Source organism: Fusarium mangiferae (assembly GCF_900044065.1).
Source record: "Fusarium mangiferae strain MRC7560 genome assembly, contig: FMAN_scaffold008, whole genome shotgun sequence".
NCBI classification, from domain to species: Eukaryota; Fungi; Ascomycota; class Sordariomycetes; order Hypocreales; family Nectriaceae; genus Fusarium; species Fusarium mangiferae.
In genome coordinates, this window is record NW_024573928.1 from 1,378,279 (window position 1) to 1,396,918 (window position 18,640).

Sequence of the window (18,640 nt, forward strand, 5' to 3'; positions counted from 1 at the left end):
GGGGGGGGCAAAGTTTTACGTAGCGACAGGTTGCATCTCCATGCCAAGGCAGCTGTTGCTAGGATTCCATCTTCTGCCGCTGGCGAAATCTCCGGCTAAAGAATGAAGATATGCGGCTGGATTACATCACATCCTCGAGGAGAGTTTTCTGCGTTGTTTTCAGAAGAAACACAGAACACAGGAATGAAACTCAAGTTCGGACAAAAGACCACAATTCCGTAATGATTTTCTCATGCATACGTTCGTTGGAGAGTTAGCGTAATGCTCGAGCTGATAGGCCTTACCTGACACGCAAACACTCGATCTCACCATTTGAAACCAGCAAGGACATGGAGGACAATCTCAACGTTGTCGTGACGCACTAAAAGGCAAGGACTTCCACTACGGCCAGCACAAATGCAGTGGACGCGACCTCGGACCAGACAGTGGGCAAACTCCCTAACTAATGTCCTGTATGTATACGCATGCATACATACACGATACATGCGTAGTGGTTTCTTTTTCATATGACAATGGAAACGTTCCCACGATCCGGGTTGAAACTATCCATCTTAACGGCCCTTGCGACAGAGAAGCACCAGCTCCAACACCAACGACTGAACCCAGTAGACTAGGGGGGTGTCGGCTAGTTAGACACATGGACGACGACTCAAGAAGCGTTCAGGCCTGAGCAATGCCAAGCTGCCAGGGGCCAGGGAGCGGCCTTTGTGCGCTAAGGACGAGAGACAGAGCAGAGAGAAGGTGGAGGGGGTGTAGATTTAGCCAACGGTGAGCGGGAGCGGTCGGTAGTGGACCTCTTAGCTGGGTTAGCGATCCATGCTCAAATCCGAGACATTGGCATGGATCATCCTCATCCGCACCAGCGTGGAAAAAACCCGTCCGTCTGTGGCTGACTCGATGTTAACAAGTAGCGGCACGATCTAAGCCGCAAGCAGTCACCCAAGTGTCGACAGACCGCAAATAGTTTCAACTGTCATGGTCAAGGCTCAAAGTAGATACGGCCAGTTTGATTGTGAGCGAATAGTCAATGACCGGATATGATTATCTGAATCGCGTGAATGGTGGCCCGAGTTAATCAATAGTGCTATTGAGCTAGCCAGCCCCGTCAGTATGTAAGCAAGACAGTTAGTTGTTCGTCCATTTGGCCAGTGGCATGGCATGTCATAGCATAGCCAAGTCACGGCAGCTGGACAAACAATGGATCTGATCAACAACGGTCTCCATCCGTGTGTGTGTGTGTGTGTGTGTGCATGTCTCCATGACAGGCGCCGCCAGAACGGTGGAAGCACCAGGGAAGCATCAGCTTGACAGGGTCAGAAGGGTCTGACTCTGGGGGACAAGGGTTACAGAAACCAAGGAAGATCATTCTTAACGGGGGACAGGGCATGATGTGATGATCCATTGGCACATCAAACGACCCAATCAAATCAGACAACGAGAAGCTCAAAGGCCGAAACGCAACGGGCGCCCGAAGATTTTCGGGACATGGCCCAAGCTCCCGACCGAGCACAGAAACACAAAGACAGAAACACAGAGCCATCGTGACGTGACACTCAGTGTCAGGAAGGCCCCTGGCGATCAGTAATCGTGAATTGGAAAGAAACCGTTGAGACTGCCATCTTTCCCCCCCTGTAAGCTAAGGTATTAACCCCAGCTGCCGTCCGTATAAGATCCATCCAATTGCTTGTCTCTGTCTCAAACGTTATGAACACACAGCATACGGTAGCTCGATTTCTTCAACTCGATCTCTGGGAAGTTTACGAGCAGAGTGGAGGGTGAGATGGGGAGGACAAGGGGGCGTGTATGTTCGATTCAGTGTGATGCTATATGTTTGCAGTAGTAAAATTGGGGCCCGGATGGGACACCTCTTAGCTGATGATCGCAATCGATCTGAATTGAACTGAGCTTCTAATAACGGAAAAGGAGATTTTGAGAATGTCCATATTGCTAAGGCATGCAATTTCAAAACTGTCCAGGATTGACATGGACATTGACTTGACTTGACTTGACTTGACTTGACCTGACCTGACCTGACCGACTGACCGTCAAGGCTGAAGTCGGTGATGTAACAAGCAACCGTACAGACGGTAACAGGATTGAGAGTCAGACAAAATGTCCACTCGCAGATCATCAACTGCTTCACGACAGCTGTGAAATAAAGACTGATCTTGCCATTCTCGTTCCTGTACATAGAAGTCGTGTCTGTCTGTCTGTATGTATGTATGCTTGTACATACTTTTGAGTCTTTCTGTGCAGCGTAGATCTTGTTCCTAACGGTCGAGTGAGTTAGAGTTTTCGATCGCAGCCGATTCGCTTCGAATTCGAGCTTTGGAGTTTTACATACTTTCGCGGTGCATCCACTCCTCCTCTTGCAATTCGTAGTCGTCATCGATGGGTTGCAACGTCTAGGTTTCATGTGAGCCACCCCGAATGTCATCGGCTGCCCACCAAGAACCCTGCTCCAGCTCTCAGCTAAACGGGCAGCCCGCCTCATCGGTGACACTACTACCCTGTACACCCACATACCCACCCACTCAATCGTCATGGTCCCCTGGAACAGAAGTTTATTTGCTTCGGCTGAGCAGCTTGCGAACAATCTTTCGATTTGATTGCTGTGGAATTCGCCATGGTTGGCTGATGGAGCCCAGAGGCCAATAATTCCATCAAGCGCGCCTGAAACCCCTACTGCTTTATTGGTCATCCATGTATGTATGGGTGTTATTTCCAAAACCTGGGAATCATCAGCTGCCTTCTGATCCAATCAGTGGCTCTTCGTATCCTGGAACAAGGGTGCACTACAACGATATCCCCGTTGTGCACCTCTCCATCTTGACCAAAATCTACTTAGCCCCTCGCCCTTGTTTGTGACCGTTGAGACTACGACAACGCTGGTTGACGTTCATCTGCGCCTGCGAGAGCTGCGTTGCCAGCGTTGCGTTGCGCTGCGTTACATGCAGGAGCGCGGAACGACCATGAGATTTCGTACCATCCACACGGAACCAGCAGAAAATAGAAACATTGGTTCCACTGCCGGAGATGCTGCACAAGAGATGCGAGGTTGCATAAGTGCAACGCTGAGGTACGTGTTTGAGACAGATGAATGATTGGCTCGTCGTTCTGCACTGGAAAAAAAGAAGCCAAGTGAGCGAGTTTCGAACCCTTCACGGTTGAGCTCAGAAACACTCCCCGAAGCTATTCGGACTGACCATCCTCGGCCCGGCACGTCATTATGGTTGGAAAAGAGAAGAAAAGAAATTGTGAGCGATCTCCCATCGACCCCTAAATCCACCATTATGATAAAGACATGGATTATCGTATCGTCGGGAATTGTCCTTCCCGGGTGATTGGCTCAAGAATCCCTGTAGATTAGATCACTTTTGGGGTACGGTACGGAGTACACACGGTAATTTTCCCTTGCTCGACCAGCGGGATCGGCGCCAAGTTGACGGCGACGGGTACAGTCCCTACAGGTTCAAGATTGGCTCCCGTGTTGCGCGCTGTGGGCACACACACACACACTACAGATACTTGGAACTATGGTTGAGTGAGTGACTGCCGACGCTGATGAGATCAAGCACTACGAGATGTCAACTGCGCCGGGGAAGAGAAGAGAAGAGAAGGGAAGAGAGGAAGTAATCCCTAGAGGCCTCAGTCGACCTCCCTGTTAGTACACTCCGGCTCCCCAGGCCCTCCAAGACAACCCAGACAGACGGACATGGGTGGTATTGGATAGTGCACCGCATCTAACATCAGTGGCTGCCGATGCTGGGTTGGTGGATTGTCCCGTCTCGCCTTGCCCTGTATCACAGATTAAAATGAGATCCAAGACGGTGCCGGTCAACCAACCTCGGCACTGGTCGAGGTAAGGATACGTGACTAGACGTTTAAGATGGAGGGATAAGGGGTAGGGTGATATAAAGGTGCTGTACAATACTGTACTCCGTAGACGATTATGTCGATCACTGTATGTAAATGGAGGATAAATATTCCCGATGAGGCTTGCTTGAAGATACGGAGTACAGGTCCTTGCTTTCCTGGGTTTGAGTCAGGCAAAGGAGGCTTGTGCACGCAGCATGAGCAAGAAGAACAACCCAGGAAGTGTTAGTACTGCACAGCACCCTGTTTGGCTCGAGGCAGATCCTTCCTCATCACTAGTTGCCAGATTAACGTTGAATCAAGTGCCAGATCGAATGTCGCAAATGACCGATGGGGCTGGCTTGAAAGAAAAAGAAGAAGAAAATCAAAAAGAATCCATACCTACTATAGTAGATACTGACCTTGGCCAGGGTGTACAGTAGCATATAGACAGGGTATCGAGTACGCAAAAGCAATCAAGAGATGAAAGTAGCATCGATTGCGAACGTACTCCTCAGTCAGGTCAATGATAGCAACTCTACTCACCAAGTACGGTCAATAATTCAAGGGAGCCTGAGCCTACAGAGGACTGAACACACGGATCGTGTCAGATACCGTTAGCTGCTAGACATTCATCACCTAGAGACCGGGGCGGTTGGCGGCTCCCCGATCTCTCCACCGATACCCATCCAATCAAGGTGATCAAATCAATAATCATTGTCGATGAATGCAATGCAGGCATGGATCACAGCACAGCGCAGCACAGCGCGGCGCAACCCAATTCAGTACCTAGGTAGCCCGTACCTAGACAAGCTAGACCCCCCGTAAGGTTAGGTGAGGTGGGTATGTAGGTATGTATCTTAGTTGGTCACTGCTACCTAATCAAATGAAATCCACACCCATCATCTTCAGTCCAAAACCCGCGCCCTTGGCTCTTGGGCCACACGCACCCGAAAAAAGCGTTGCGTCGACGGAAGCAATCACAGCAACGGCACACGATACTACCCTGTCTTGCTCAAATTTCCAGGTTGGGCCATGCCATGTTCCGACTCAGGACTAGTTCAGCGCCTAGAGCAGTAATGACGGGTTCCCTTTCGTTCGGGACACCGTCCAGCCGGTAGCTAGTCAGATGCATCATTCAATCATCGATCATTCGTCTTGGAGCTAACGCCTTGAATCAAGTGCAGTGCAGTTCAATCAACCATCAATCACTCGCTCACGCATTCATTCATTCAATGACACTCAGTCAGTTCTTCTACCTTAGCAGGGAACAAACCCCAACAGAGACCCCCTCATCTCAGGTTAGCAGATCCCTTCTACCTGTGGATGCACCCATCGATACCAACAGGGCACGACATTCCCCAAAACCAAGAGAGCTCAGTAATCAAGAATAAGAAACAAATCAAAGCGCCATCCCAGAGGAAAGGGGTCCCTATTGGGCCTGCACCACCACTAGAGCGCCAGCCAACTGGTCCTTGTTAGTGTCCTCGGATCCATTAGTGCCAGCCCCGACAAGAACAGGAGAGCCATCAACCTCGATCAATCGATCAATCAATCAATTAATGAACTTGTACGGAAAGAAGATACGCACTAGAAATTGGAATCCTCCTTTCCTACGGATGTAGTCTCGTACCTTGAATCACTACCCAAGTTTGTATCCCCACAAACAATGGACCCCCCCCCCCCCCAGCCCTATTTGCATCGTCCATTGCCCGGGCGTCTACACCACGGTACTATCGACTTTCAGCCGTGGACTAGGGGTGCAGAATCGAGATTTTGCATCTAAATCTTGGTATGTAAGTTGAAGCATGCATGCATGTATATGGAGTATCTGTACGGATACCTCACAGCAATTCAAGTCTCTGAGCCTTCATCAGTATAGTGCAGATCAACGTCGATCCCGTATCCCGCCGGTGTATGCATGTCTTGGCTTCTCCGTGTCTCTGTCTCTATCTCTGTCTCTACCTGTCGACCTTGGTCCTGCGGCTAGCCGTACTTCCTTTTGTGTCTGAGAAAAAGAGAGGTGATTGGGAAATCCCCCCCATCCACAACAATAGGCGTGCATGGATCATGTCTGTTGTTGGTTACCTACCTTAGCTTACTTGCTTGCTTGCTCTAACTATGATGAAGAAGCAACTCTTCTCCACAACTCAAGTTGCCTCTCTTGGCGCATACGTAGAGACTACCACTGCAACTGTGACTGTGATTCCGCTCCGTCCTCAGGGCATCGGGTCGGGTTTAACGCCAAACGCAAGTCTGGCAGCGAGCGTACCTACTTTGTCCTGCCAAATCGGACTTTTTGACCATCAAGCAGCCTACCTTAGCTGCTCTCGTAGTTCTGTGACCTGACTATCACGCTGCCACTTTCCAACGTCAACCATCCCCCACCAGATTACTCTGCCTAGGTATGTTGGTATGCCCGGTGCATTGACAAGCGTTTCAAGCCGGCCGATTCAAAGCCAATGCCCTAAGGAGTTACAGCCTTCAGATCATGGCAAGATATTCTACCATTGAATGCATTTATGAAGGACAATTACCACATGTATACATATCAGGACAGGTTAGATAATCCAAAGTATATTTTATTTGCTTAAACCGTCATTCGAGATCTAGTCTCGGGTTTATTAGTATTTCGTAAAACCATCATACGCTTTCAATTCCGAGAACCTTTCCCTGAACGCCTGGTATCTTTTGCCAAATCCGATGTCCCTTAGACCCTGTGAGACTCCGTCACGGCCTGTAAAGTTCGCGGTGACAACGCCCAATCAATATCTACACGTTCCCGCACATAACACCGCATTGTATGCGTGGCTAAGGCCCTTCTTCGACCGTATAACTGCGATATTATCCTAATCCATGAGGGCGGAGAGATGCATCCTGGAATCTTGGGCCTTTCGGTTTTGTGATTGCTGCTGCTGTTGTTGGATAGGCGAGTTAGGCGCAGTGAGTAGTTGCGCTTGAGGGGCAAAATGGGGCAACCTGGGTTGATACTCAGGCCTGTCCGCATAAGCATGGGGAGGAGGAGCCAATCTGTCAAAGCTGGGAAGCCTGTCACCAGCTGTTGGCAAGCCTGAGTGACGCAGAGGTGGTAATTCGACGGGCCCAGCGAGTTGCGTGGTCTGATGGGAAGGTGATGTGGTATAGTTGGATCCCATTTCGGATTCAGCAGAATCGGAAGAGCATGGCGAGGGGAGAGGAGCCTCAATCCATGAATGCATGGGATGACGCATGGTGGTGCCAGTTAGGGGTGAGAGTTGTGCTCCATGCATGGGTATGGCTGGTGTAGAAATGGATAGTCCAGGGCGGTTCGAGGGGTAGTAGCTTTCGTGATGATCCTGCGCAGCGCGTCGTCGATCCGTGCGCTTACGTCTATTTTGGCTACCATTCCACCAGTTCTTGACGGCATTGTCGCTCCTGCCATTGAGACGGCGTGCAATTTCAGCCCAGCGTTTCCCGAGGTCCGCGACAAGTCGTTCGATTATGACACCTTCCTCGGGTGTGATGGGTTCGTGGTTGAGTGTTGGTTTTAGGTTCTGATGATAACGCTCGCGGCACTGCTTTGGTGTACGGGTTCCCAGGGTTGACGCAATTCGAACCCAGTTGAGAGCTCCATGCGTGCGAACAAGTTCCATAAGATACACATCCTCATATTGTGACCAAGGGCCTCTCCGCTGCTGGATGGGAGCGGGGTTGTTCATGTTGGGTGACGGCTAGTGGTTGGTGACGAGTGTGTATGTATGTATATATAAGTGTGTGTGTGTGTGTGTGTGTGTTTGTGTATGAAGGTGCCTCTTGGTGACGATGTTTCACGTGAGATTGAAACTTGGTGTGATGTATTAGTTGTTGTCAAGGTGTTGGGATTAGTTTGTATGGAGATGGAGATGAGATGGAGAGAGATGAGGCTCTGAGGAGGAGACGGAAGTTGATTTAGAAGGAGGGAGGAAGGTGATAAAATATCCGTGAGAAAAGGATGGGGCGGAAGGAAGGCATGAAGCCTATGTATGGGAGTTAATGTATGGGGAAGAGGTGTAAGGCAAGGCAAGGCAAAGTAAAAGTAAAGTAAAATCGTGACACCAACGAGCAAGGACAAGGCCGGGGGGGAGGGGTGTGAAGGAGAAAAGAACCGAACAGGCCCAGGAGGACAGGACAGGTACTGTACGTGCTGGAGTGGCCGAGTTCTGGGTCAACAAACTAAAGTAAGGTAACTTTGTTGATCTGCCACCAGGATGTCCGCTGTCGAGTTCGACTTGGGGGCTGTGGCGCTCTTAGCCAGGGGGGGCGTAAATCTGGTTTATCTCAAATCACTTTTGGGGGGTGAATGGAGCGGAAAAGGTTGTTTGCAGGGTGTAAAGTATCTGAGGGCGCAGTGGGGTGAAGATAGGCATCGCATCGTTGAGGGGATCGGTTAGGCGTCTTGACCCACCGGGCTGCTGTCAAAGCGACACTCTCTCACTCTCACTCAGCGACTGACTTTAACTGACAGGACTTTCTCATAGCGGCAACGGAAGGGCAACTCTGCTAACTTTGCGGAGGCGGCTCGTTGGTTGGCTGAAACGTTGACCGGATGCGATTAATGCCCTCCGTAGCTAGATCACTGACCAGTCAGTACTCAGAAAGAATGCTTGCAGTTATCGATTGACAACACGCACACGAGCTGGTGATCAAATCGAGGTCCGAAAAGTCAAAAGACTGTATGTCTAATAAAGTTCGTCTTCTGAAACCAATGCACGTATGTATGTGTTCGTTGAGCAAAGCAGAATCAAGGAAATAAACATTTAGAGGCAAGCCTTTGACAGAATTCACGCTTCCGCTTGACTCATCTCTTGTAGAGCCGCTGAGTGCCTCAAGCCCTGGGCTGCTCACCTTGGACGCCCCTGGAACTATCCTCTCGGAGCTGCCTTGTTGAAGCTACTGTGTAGTTCCTGACTTGTTGACATGGCGTATTACCTAGATCCTGAAAGGGCTTTTGGTCTGGGCTGGAAGCGGTTGTTTCTCACGAGTTCCTGATTGCAAATCAGATCAAGATCCGCCAGGGACTTACCTGCTTGTGCGGACCCATAGCATCATCGTGGAATGGAAAATAAAGGTCGAGAGCTACTGTGTTGTTTGCAGTCTATGTTGGTCACGCACAAGACAAGCCATTCTTATTTTGTTGGTGAGAACTACAGCACAGCCATGGCTACCTTGTGTCAAACGCCTGCCACTGTTAGTCGGCGCGATAAGGTGCTTGAGTTTGAGTCTCTCCAGGCAGCTGTTTTATTTACCAGTAAGCAGTTTGGGCTTTGTTGCCGCAGTCGTTTCCATGAACCTACAGCTCAAGGGCTTGCTCCACCGTTCACTGGTAAACGAACTCAACTGTCCTTGTTATCATGCCCCTCGCTTCGTTCATTGGATGAGTTCCCCCTCACCTGATCCCACGGAATACAAAGAGGTGTCGAGTATTGTTACAGGACGGCAGTACTGTTCAGCCGATTAACATAACGCTGGCTGTTGGTTGCGTAAGTGGGCGACGACTTACATCGTACAAGCCCGGCGGGCTCGGCGTATCAGCTCGGCACCGTCTTTATCCACTGGGCTGTAAGTAGGTTGTCAAGACAATGGAGGTTATTGTTGGCTACTCTACAGAGTATCGACAGATATCGCAACCGTCCTGTGGTCTCCCCTCGGCCCAACTCACTCGGACCTTACCGTCTACTAAGCCACTATAGTGTACCCTCGATTTCAGCCTGTGACTGTCGCATCTGGTAAGTCACTCGCCTGTTAGAGTTTGATACACCTTCAAGTTCAACGCCGCTGGCTTGTATGATATTGTCATCCCTTAGTCCGAGTTCACATCCCAACAGCCAGCCAGCCAGCCAGCCAGCCAGCCAGTCAGTCAGGCTTCTGTTGTTGGGTCTACATGAGTGACAGCTCAGTTGTCATCTAGGGGAGACTTTGAAGTGGATAGAGGTAGATCGGAATAATTCCTTATTGATTCGAGTGCTGTATCAATACGAATGATACCAGAAGGGAGGGGAAAACCAACCCTTCTGAACCATTATGGTAGATTTATCGGCCCATCCGCTTCTCTCGGTTCAACCACTCCGTGTTTGTATGCACAGGCACGTTACGATGGTTTTCTGACAGACTGAATAATGCTTGCTGCATGATAATATCAAGTTGCTGAATACATATAATGGTCACTGGGAATAGATAGCCTCTGTCTACCACGGATATGGATACTAGGAACATGGATTGATTGACTGACTGACTGGCTTAGTACATACTGTCTGTCCACCACTGAGTCGTTTCAGAGCCAGGGTCGCATACTTCACCGTCACCATCGCTACCAGCGTGTGCGCTGTGGGCCTGTTCGTCCTGTGCATTGACGGCCAGGACCAGGGTACGAAGCAGGACGATCATCGTCAACGGGTGGCTACTGTCAATGCCAAACCCAATGCTACAGTACAGGTCTACGGATAGCTAGGTAGGGAGGTACGTATCCGCACTGCTACGCTACAACCCTTCCATTTGGTTGGGATCTTTGGATTAACAGACGGACCCAATGCCATGTGTAGTCGGCAGGGTCAAGGGACTACTGGCCGATCTTCTGCTCGGGCTTCTTTGTAGGTAAGGTACTTAGGTAAGGTAGGGTAGGTACCTAGTACCATGTAATCCGTTTGATTGTCCCCTGGGCGGACCTTTTGGTTTTTAGCAGTGCACCTCCGAACCTGTTCAGCCCCAAAAAGATATGCATTCCTGAGTGTCTTGCTTCACTACCTACCTACCTACCTACCTACATAGTCCTTCTCGACTGACAAGTGTATTTAGGTAGGTACTTTTGAAGATACGCAGGCTTGTCCGCGATACACGGCAGTCCATCATCATCGGCTTTCACTCATTCTCTTGAATATGACCATTACACAAGCACTACCTAGGTACTCAACAAGAGTCAATCAAGGGCGGGCGAGTGAGAGATTTCCATCCCTGATTTCGTTAATCCCAACCCAGTCAAGTCAAGTCAAGACCAGACCAGACCAGACCACGCAAGAAAGCGGTGGTGACCTTCCAAGCCCTGACTCGACTGTCCGACTACCGTTGCAATGGATGGGAAAATAAGATTGCTGTATCCAAATGCAGAGTGATCGATGGATGGGCGCTTTCCTGGACAACCGAATAATATCTAGACCCTGGCCCGTCACGGTCATCATCTTGTTTTGTTCTCGTTGCTCTACAGAGCACTAGTCCTCTAGTTAGTTCTTTGTTCTAATTAACTTCTCCCTAGGTGCTAACTGCGTTACAGGCCGTTCGTCCACGTTTAATCAGGTGCGGAGAATGCTAACCCGCCCAGGTCTGGACGAGCAGGGGTTGCGTAAACGACGATGGGGTCATAGCAACGCTGCAGTTTGCACCAACCACTCTCCCATTGGAAACGAAACGAAACGAAACGAAACAAAAACGGGCGGGCAAGCGGGCTCGTCTACGGATGAATCTAAATGAAGAGATTGTCCAGGGCCAAGGCGGCTGCCGAGATCAGATCAGACCATGCGTTGGATCACTCACAGACAGCACATGGCATGGCATGGCATGGCCATGGTCATGGTCATCCCATACGCACAGGAGAGATACTCGAGTCACAACATGTCTTGACTTGCTAAGAGCTCCTGGACTGCGTTCACATAGTACTGGTACTCTGTACATAATTACTGTTCTTGCGGGCAGAGGCAGAGGCAGAGGCAGATAGACCCATCGGGGTCCGCCAGCTTGGGCTCTACATACACACGTATGTATGTACTAGACGTGAAAGGATGGATCTTCATGCCTATCAATCAAGGTATGGTTACATCACGGCTGTCATTATTGAGTCCACAATGAGCTGTTGTACTCTGCAGCCTCCCTTCTTTGGCATCTATCTATCTATCTTAGTACTGAAATTACAGTATCTGATCCGTATTATGTGCTGTGCTGTGCTGTATGGTCTGGCTGGCAAAGCAACAGGAGCTGCCCCTTTGGTGAATGCTACTCCGTACTTTATAAATATTCCATGAATAACCTACCTCTTGACCGAATGAGGGAGGCTCCGATGGGGAGACGACGATATTGACAATAGTCACCTCAGTCTTTCCCCCGCCCCGGACGTTGATGGAGCCCCTAATCCAAAGGCTCCGTTCGACACCGGCCACTAAAAACGAAAAACGTTGTGGCGTCAGGCCTCCCTTCAGTGTCCAAACCCTTCTTGGATCATGCCAAGCGAAACAGACAACGGCTTTTCAGCTCGGCTCAGCTGGCTTCTCAGTTGACGTCTACATCGCCCAATGAAACCATTCCTTTCCCCTGTCTTGTTGTCCAGATCCCTGCTGCTTACCCTGACCTCAGCTGGGGATATGGTCACATCATTTACCTCTTGCGGATGATCTGCTCCAGAACCAGCCGCATCCGGAGCCATTTCATCTTTTTCAAGCGCCGTTCATCCATCCCATCCCTTATTTGTGACGCATGTCAACCCACCCACCCTACACCACGCAAAGTACCTCCAGTATTTGCCTACCTACCCTAGACGGGTAGACACCTCCCTTTGACGTTACTAAGTTAGCTGCTGCTTCTTGAACAGAACACAGCAATGTCATCGTGAGGGTTCTGCTTATCGGAGTGCGGTGAGCAGCGATGACAAGATGTCAAGTGCCATTCTCCCCGTGGTTCTTGCGATTCTACAATATATAGTGGATTAGTGTAATTGTCGACCTGTCTGTCAGGACATTGTAATGCATCGACTCGATGAACTGGCACTTCGAGAGGATATGTCAGAAACTCGAGCCCCATTTGCTGCGAATGAGAGAGAACTACCCGTCTGCGACGTCGAAATAGCAAGAAAAATACCACAACGCCATCCTGAGACATACCTCAATAGCATGTTCCGGCTTACCCACACACATCATTTACACATTCAATACCCCCGACTTTTGTCAGATCCTCGAGTATGTATATATATAGGTACCTTTCCGTCCAATACCCGCAACACCGCGAGCTGCCTCGCTCATCACCTATTCATAAATAAATGTCGCCGCCTTCGCCAGCAACCCATCGTTGCCACGCTTGCTCATAGGCTGTCTCAACGTCATTCACCCAACGCTTCGTGTCGAAGAGCCCGCAGTGCCATTTGCTTTCCCATAACAACTTGCGTACATCTGCCAAGCGGCCATCACCCTGACCATAGCCGTCCGCGCACATGGTGTAGCTGAGGCCGCTGGCGAGTTCAACTGCGCGTTGCTCGTACTCTTCTTCACTCGCGGCGATCAGCTCTGCTGCAGCCTCTCGGCCTTCGTTTGATTTAGGTAGAGCGCCCTTCAAGATTGATGCGGCCATACGAGAGCACATCTTGTATGGGTATCGAGGAAGCGTGAGCAGGGGTGTGCTTGACCAGAGAACATCTGCCGCTGTTGTATGGGCGTTGCACTCAGGGGTGTCGAGAAATAGGTCACACACACGAGCCCTCGAGATATGCTGACTCTTTGGCGCTACATCTGTGAAGATCAGACGACTGGCCACTTCTTCGCCAGCCCAAGCACTAGCAGTTCGCCGTAGATTAGCTTCCCCGAGTTCCGGAAATCGAAGTAGCCATATCACTGCCTTTGGCACCTGTGCCAGAATTCTAAGCCATACTCTAAAGGTTGTAGGCTCGATCTGTTCGAGATCAGTCACTGAAACTCCGGTAAAGAGCTGGATGAGTGACGGACGTACCTTGTATAACTGGTTGAAATTGCCCATGATGATAGTGTCATCACTCAAAGCAGGAAAAAGCTCTTTTCGCATCTTCCAGCGACGCCTCTGCTCTTGTTCCCAAGTAACCGACCGTTCACTTGCATCGCATGACTGAGCGTGATCGCAACAGAAGAAAGTATCTCGGCAATAGATGATATTTTCCGAGTACATCCAGTCTTCCTCCTCGCCCTCCGTATCGTCCTTAAAAATATCGGCGATATCGAAGTTTCCACGCCAGGGCCGTAGGGTCTCCGGCGGAATGGCTGTGCTATCGGCCAGGATATAATCGCACCACTCAGCACCCAGAGTACCGGCAAAGCCCATGAAGGACATCTGGACTGGGGCGGGTCGTGCAGCAAAAATTTCGTTGCGTGCCCCTCTCGTATAGCCGTTGAGGTTGACAAGTATATGAATCTCGTCCTTGATGATCTGCTCTACCAGTTTCTCTGCGGGCCAACTGCTGACATCATGAAAAACAGGAGCCTCTCTTTCGATCTGCTGTCGGTGGACAGATCGGTCGCTTGCGGTTGTAGCATAGCAAATAGCGCGTGCCCGATTTGGATTGTGGAATCCAAATACTGATTGCATCCTAAATTCCGATCCGTACACGATTAGAGACTTGGAAACACACTCAAAAGACGGGAGATCTTACAGGTGAGCCAAGGGGTGATTGTTAAAGTCCGAGGATACGTATCCTATATTAAGGTGTGGGTTAGGTGGGGGCGGTGGGGGATAGACTGTGGAAGGGAGCCATGGCAACCGTAGTGTTGAACAAGATATTCGAATGCCATTACGCTGAGAAATTACTCGAATGTCCTTTGCTGATAGGGGGCATGTGAAGGTATGAAAGGGTAGGACGGTTGGTGCTGAAGGAACGCTAAGCCCGCTGGGTAATCGAAGCCGAGTGTACTGGGTCTGTGTTTGGCTGCCAGAGACGTGCTGATCCTGATACCATTTCCATTGCGTTGCACGAGCTGCACGCTCTATCAAACGTATGACGCGTGAGCCCTCCCATGGTTTGTTGCTCCATCCCCTGAGAGCTTGCTCAGGGTCGAACGATGTGACCAGGCCCAGTTCCTTAATCTGCCGCGTAAACGAGGCGATTTTCTTCTCATCGAGAACCCCCTGACCCCAATGTGATGCGTCACTCAACTGGCGATTGATAATCCGTACGACACGCTTGACCAGGCCGCTGTCACGGCCGAAAGAACGGGCATCAATGAGCAGACCCTTGTCATCCACGTGCCATCGATCGTATTTCCCGGATTTCAAAATAACCCCGCCGCGACCTCTCCAGTCACAAACAGAGTTGAGAGCTGTAGAAAGACCACATACGGCTTCAGCAAAGTCGGGGTTAGAGCTTACAGCGCGTTTGTAATACGTTATTGCATCGTTGATGCGTCCCCTGTCCTTGACAGCATTGGCGAGGTTTGTCAAGGCGATATCAAAAGTCCCATCGCATGCCACGGCCTGTTCATACATTTGTATCGCAAGATCCAATTGTCCAATGTCCTTGAGCAGGCTTCCCAAGTTGGTGTGTAAATGGACATGCTTGGGATCCAGGCGTAGGCCATAGTGATAGTACGCCAAAGCCAAAGCCAGGCCGCTGCCTGGCACTATACCGGGAATGCTCGAATGGGCAGGCACATCAACATTCGGAGTCGGGGGATTTGATGCTATCTGTTGAACACCGGCGAGGAGGATGCCAACATTGTTAGCCGTGGAAGGGCTTTCCTGAAGTGAAAGTGATAGATAGTATAGAGCCAAGATATCTTCAACCCCAGAAGGGTGTCGTAGAATGTTCGGGGTTCCTTGCCCACTTGACAAAGAATCTTGGAATATCTTAGCCAACGATAACAGCGAATTGCTCGTGGTCTGCACAGCAGCTCGCTTTGTTGAGCCTTCAGCTACATGCTGCAGTCCCGGTAGAGAACCGGTGCCGCCAAAGACGAGCTGTGCAGTATGACGAGCCCTTTCAGGAGGGAGTAATAAGGGTCGAGTACCGTGTCTAGCGTTCCTATGCGAGACTGGAGTTTCTGTTGGAGATAAAGCAATCTGGATTCGACGAACAAGATCCTGTATACTAGTCATTTGGCGACCTACGCTGATCAACACAGCCTCTTCAAAAGCCTCTGATGCTCTGTTCACATCTTTGAGACTGTATAGCATGGTTCCCTTCGCATGTATGAGAGCCAGGACACGCCCATTCTCTTTCCCATGAATAGCATAGCCACTGGATGCAAAACCAGGAGGTTTCACTAGTTGGTCGTGAGATCCGGCTTGCTGATTCTGTGCCTATCTCATGTCAGTATTCCCACAACACAGGCGCTCTGCACCCTGTCAAGGCCTATAGTAAATAGCATGCTGGCTGCTGCCAATCATTTCTAATGGGTTACATACCGGCAATACTCTTAGAGCGCGTTGAACGTGGTCGATGATCTCGACGGCCTCTTTGCTGCGCTTTTTGTAAAGAAGTCCAACAAGATGTTCAACAGCTTCTAAGTACCTAGGCTGCACTTCCACAGCTCTGATCCAGTGTTTCTCGGCCTCGTCTTGGCGGCCGAGACAGTAAAGAGTGGCCGCTTTATTCGTAATTGCCTCGACATGACTGCGAAAGAGTCAGAACAATGAACAGCCACTTGACAGTTCACGTGGGAGAAGAGTTTTACCTCGAGTCAAGGGCGGTAATTCTCGAGAACCATTCCAACGCCTCTTGATATTGATCTAGACCATAGTGCAAACACCCCCCTAGCATTATCCCGTCGATCCAGCTCCAGGTACTCTGTTCGCAAAGACTGCTGAGCATATCTAAAATAGACTTTGCTGCCGCGAAAAGTGTTGAATTACCCGTGGAAGAATAACTGTTATACGGCCCCTGAAAGTAGGGTACCACATGTCCCCTTGACTGGAAGTCTTGGTACGAATCATTCTCAGAGGAGTTGTTAAATAATGTAGGATCTTGTCCAAATGCGGCTTCAGATATTCTCAAGGAAGGTTTCGGAGGTTTAGGGTAAACGAGAAGCCTAGGGGACGTGTTGTGGCCTACTGCTCCTTTGGAGCCCTGCGGTTTCCGGATAGTTTGTGCGTATGCCAGCAGATCAACGTAGACCCTGTGCGCCTGTAATAATACTTTCTCTCTGAAACCTTGCTGGCTGCTCATATGAGGTGGCCGAAGATATGATTGTGTTTGCATGCCCGAATCGAATCCAGGATGATGCTGAGTTTCCGAGTCAAAGCCTGAAGCAAAGGAAGAACGACGTGCGAAGTCAGAACCACAATGCTGCTGGAAAGAGCGCAAGTCCTGCGGCTGAATGTGCCTTGCTGAGACAAGGTCAGGTCGGCCATGATAATTCCATGGCGTATGCATGCCTGGTTGACCGAAAGGCAGCGATTCGTTCATGACTATGGGGGGTGGGCAAAATGCCCTGACATTGTACTCGTGAGCTCGTATTATTGGTTGGTAAAGATTAGGGAATACCCCCAGCGCTTCAGGCTGGCCTTGGGGAATGTACTGGCCTTCGGCTTGATGAAGGCCATAATGATTAGTAGGAAGTGCACCACGATGCAATGCCGTATCGCCTCCATAAGCCCAAGTGGAAGATCCGGGACGGGCCTGCGGGTCATCACTGAGGTCAGTATTGCCGACCGAAGAGGGACGGCGGTAGTCGATGCTCCCATTGTAATGAGATTGGCGTATAGAAGGGCCCGTCAGGGGAAATGCCGTAGCCGTCGCTGATCGAGGTAGAATTAAATGTTTTGTAGGCGGGGGACCATGGGAGAACAACGACGGCGAGCCGTCATATCCGGCATCGACAGTACCGTTTGGTGTCTTTCGTCGTAAATGATGCTCTTGGCGGGGGGGATAAAGAGCTGAGCCATACGGGATAGTGTGCCGGTGAGGTCGAGAGGTGCGAATCGCGAAAGACTGCTGATATGGCGCTGGGATATTGCGAGGGTGATGGTCGTTAAAAATGGCGTCGTCGTTATTTGGGAACGTTGAGAGGGTATCGAGATTCGACTGCGGCGGCGTCACCGCGTGAGGGGACATTTGAAGGAGAGGTAACATGACAACGGGGTATTTTGGCGAGGAAACAAAACTGACTGAAAACGCAGGACAAAAGACACTGATTGAAATCTGTAGGGCATGGCCTGTTGGTTAAAGGGCATGGCTGGCGGCTGCGCTTGGTATTGAAGTGTCGAGTTGATTGCTGACAAGCATCTGGGCGAGTGAGAAAGGCGAGTGTAGCGCCAACGACACACCAAAGAACCAGAAACTTCAAGCTGTTGCGAGAGAGCTTTGCGCTGTCTTGAAACCACCAGAATGGTCTTTGTGTTGGTGAGTAAGAGTGAGGGAAAGAGGGAGGGCCAGGCGTTTCTAGGCGACTCTGTTCAGCAGTGTCTATCGATTCTATCGCAGAGGGACCGAATATCAAGTCGCACGAGAAATCACTATCGCATTCATCGTCTCACAAAGGAGGTTCTGATTGCAGTGGTAGGGAATCAGAGTATAATGACAGCCCCAGATCCCTAGATATCGGTCAAGTAAATGCTAAAGGAGGCTTTCAGGTCAATACAAGCAGAACAAGCAGTTGACAAGAAAGAGCTGTATCGGTAGTGGTACTAGGCAGGTTAGGTAAGTGAGGTTATGGGCACGTTGCTTGCCAGGCACTTAGCGCCAGGTTCAATGGAGCAAGGCCCGTGGTTAGTGGAGAACCTGTGACAGCGGGGGGGGGGGGGGGGACAGGCCGTCCCACATTGGGGCGGGAGAGACGGAGTCACAAAGGCACCTCACCTCAAACTTGGACACCACTTTGCCTGTGATGCCCCTCAAGGCATGCATGGATGGAAGGGGAGGAAAGAAATCTGGGAGATATATCTCAAATGACACAAATAACCAATCTTGAAGAGACCTAAATACACACTGAAGCTACCTAAATATTTTTATCACTTAGAATAGAGAAGCCAAGTTTTCTTGCTCCTTGAGGCCCCTCTCAGCCCGGCTTGTGCCATAAGCGCGGACAGACCATTTCCCTTCCATCCATCCACA

General features: G+C 50.2%; 2 protein-coding genes across 2 annotated transcripts; both read right to left on the minus strand.

Moving 5' to 3' along the window:
• Positions 1–6,704: 6,704 nt before the first annotated feature.
• Positions 6,705–7,553, minus strand: FMAN_11408 (putative regulator of conidiation rca-1; the record flags this gene model as incomplete). Its single annotated transcript, XM_041834216.1, has 1 exon — positions 6,705–7,553. The coding sequence occupies one exon, from the start codon at positions 7,551–7,553 to the stop codon at positions 6,705–6,707; it is 849 nt and encodes a 282-aa protein (XP_041684502.1).
• A 5,326-nt stretch (positions 7,554–12,879) lies between these two features.
• FMAN_11409 (uncharacterized protein) lies at positions 12,880–17,641 on the minus strand (the record flags this gene model as incomplete). The annotated part of the gene is made up of 5 exons (XM_041834217.1): positions 12,880–13,515; positions 13,573–14,182; positions 14,246–15,888; positions 15,994–16,201; positions 16,263–17,641. The coding sequence occupies 5 exons, from the start codon at positions 17,639–17,641 to the stop codon at positions 12,880–12,882; spliced, it is 4,476 nt and encodes a 1,491-aa protein (XP_041684503.1).
• Between the last annotated feature and the right edge of the window lie 999 nt (positions 17,642–18,640).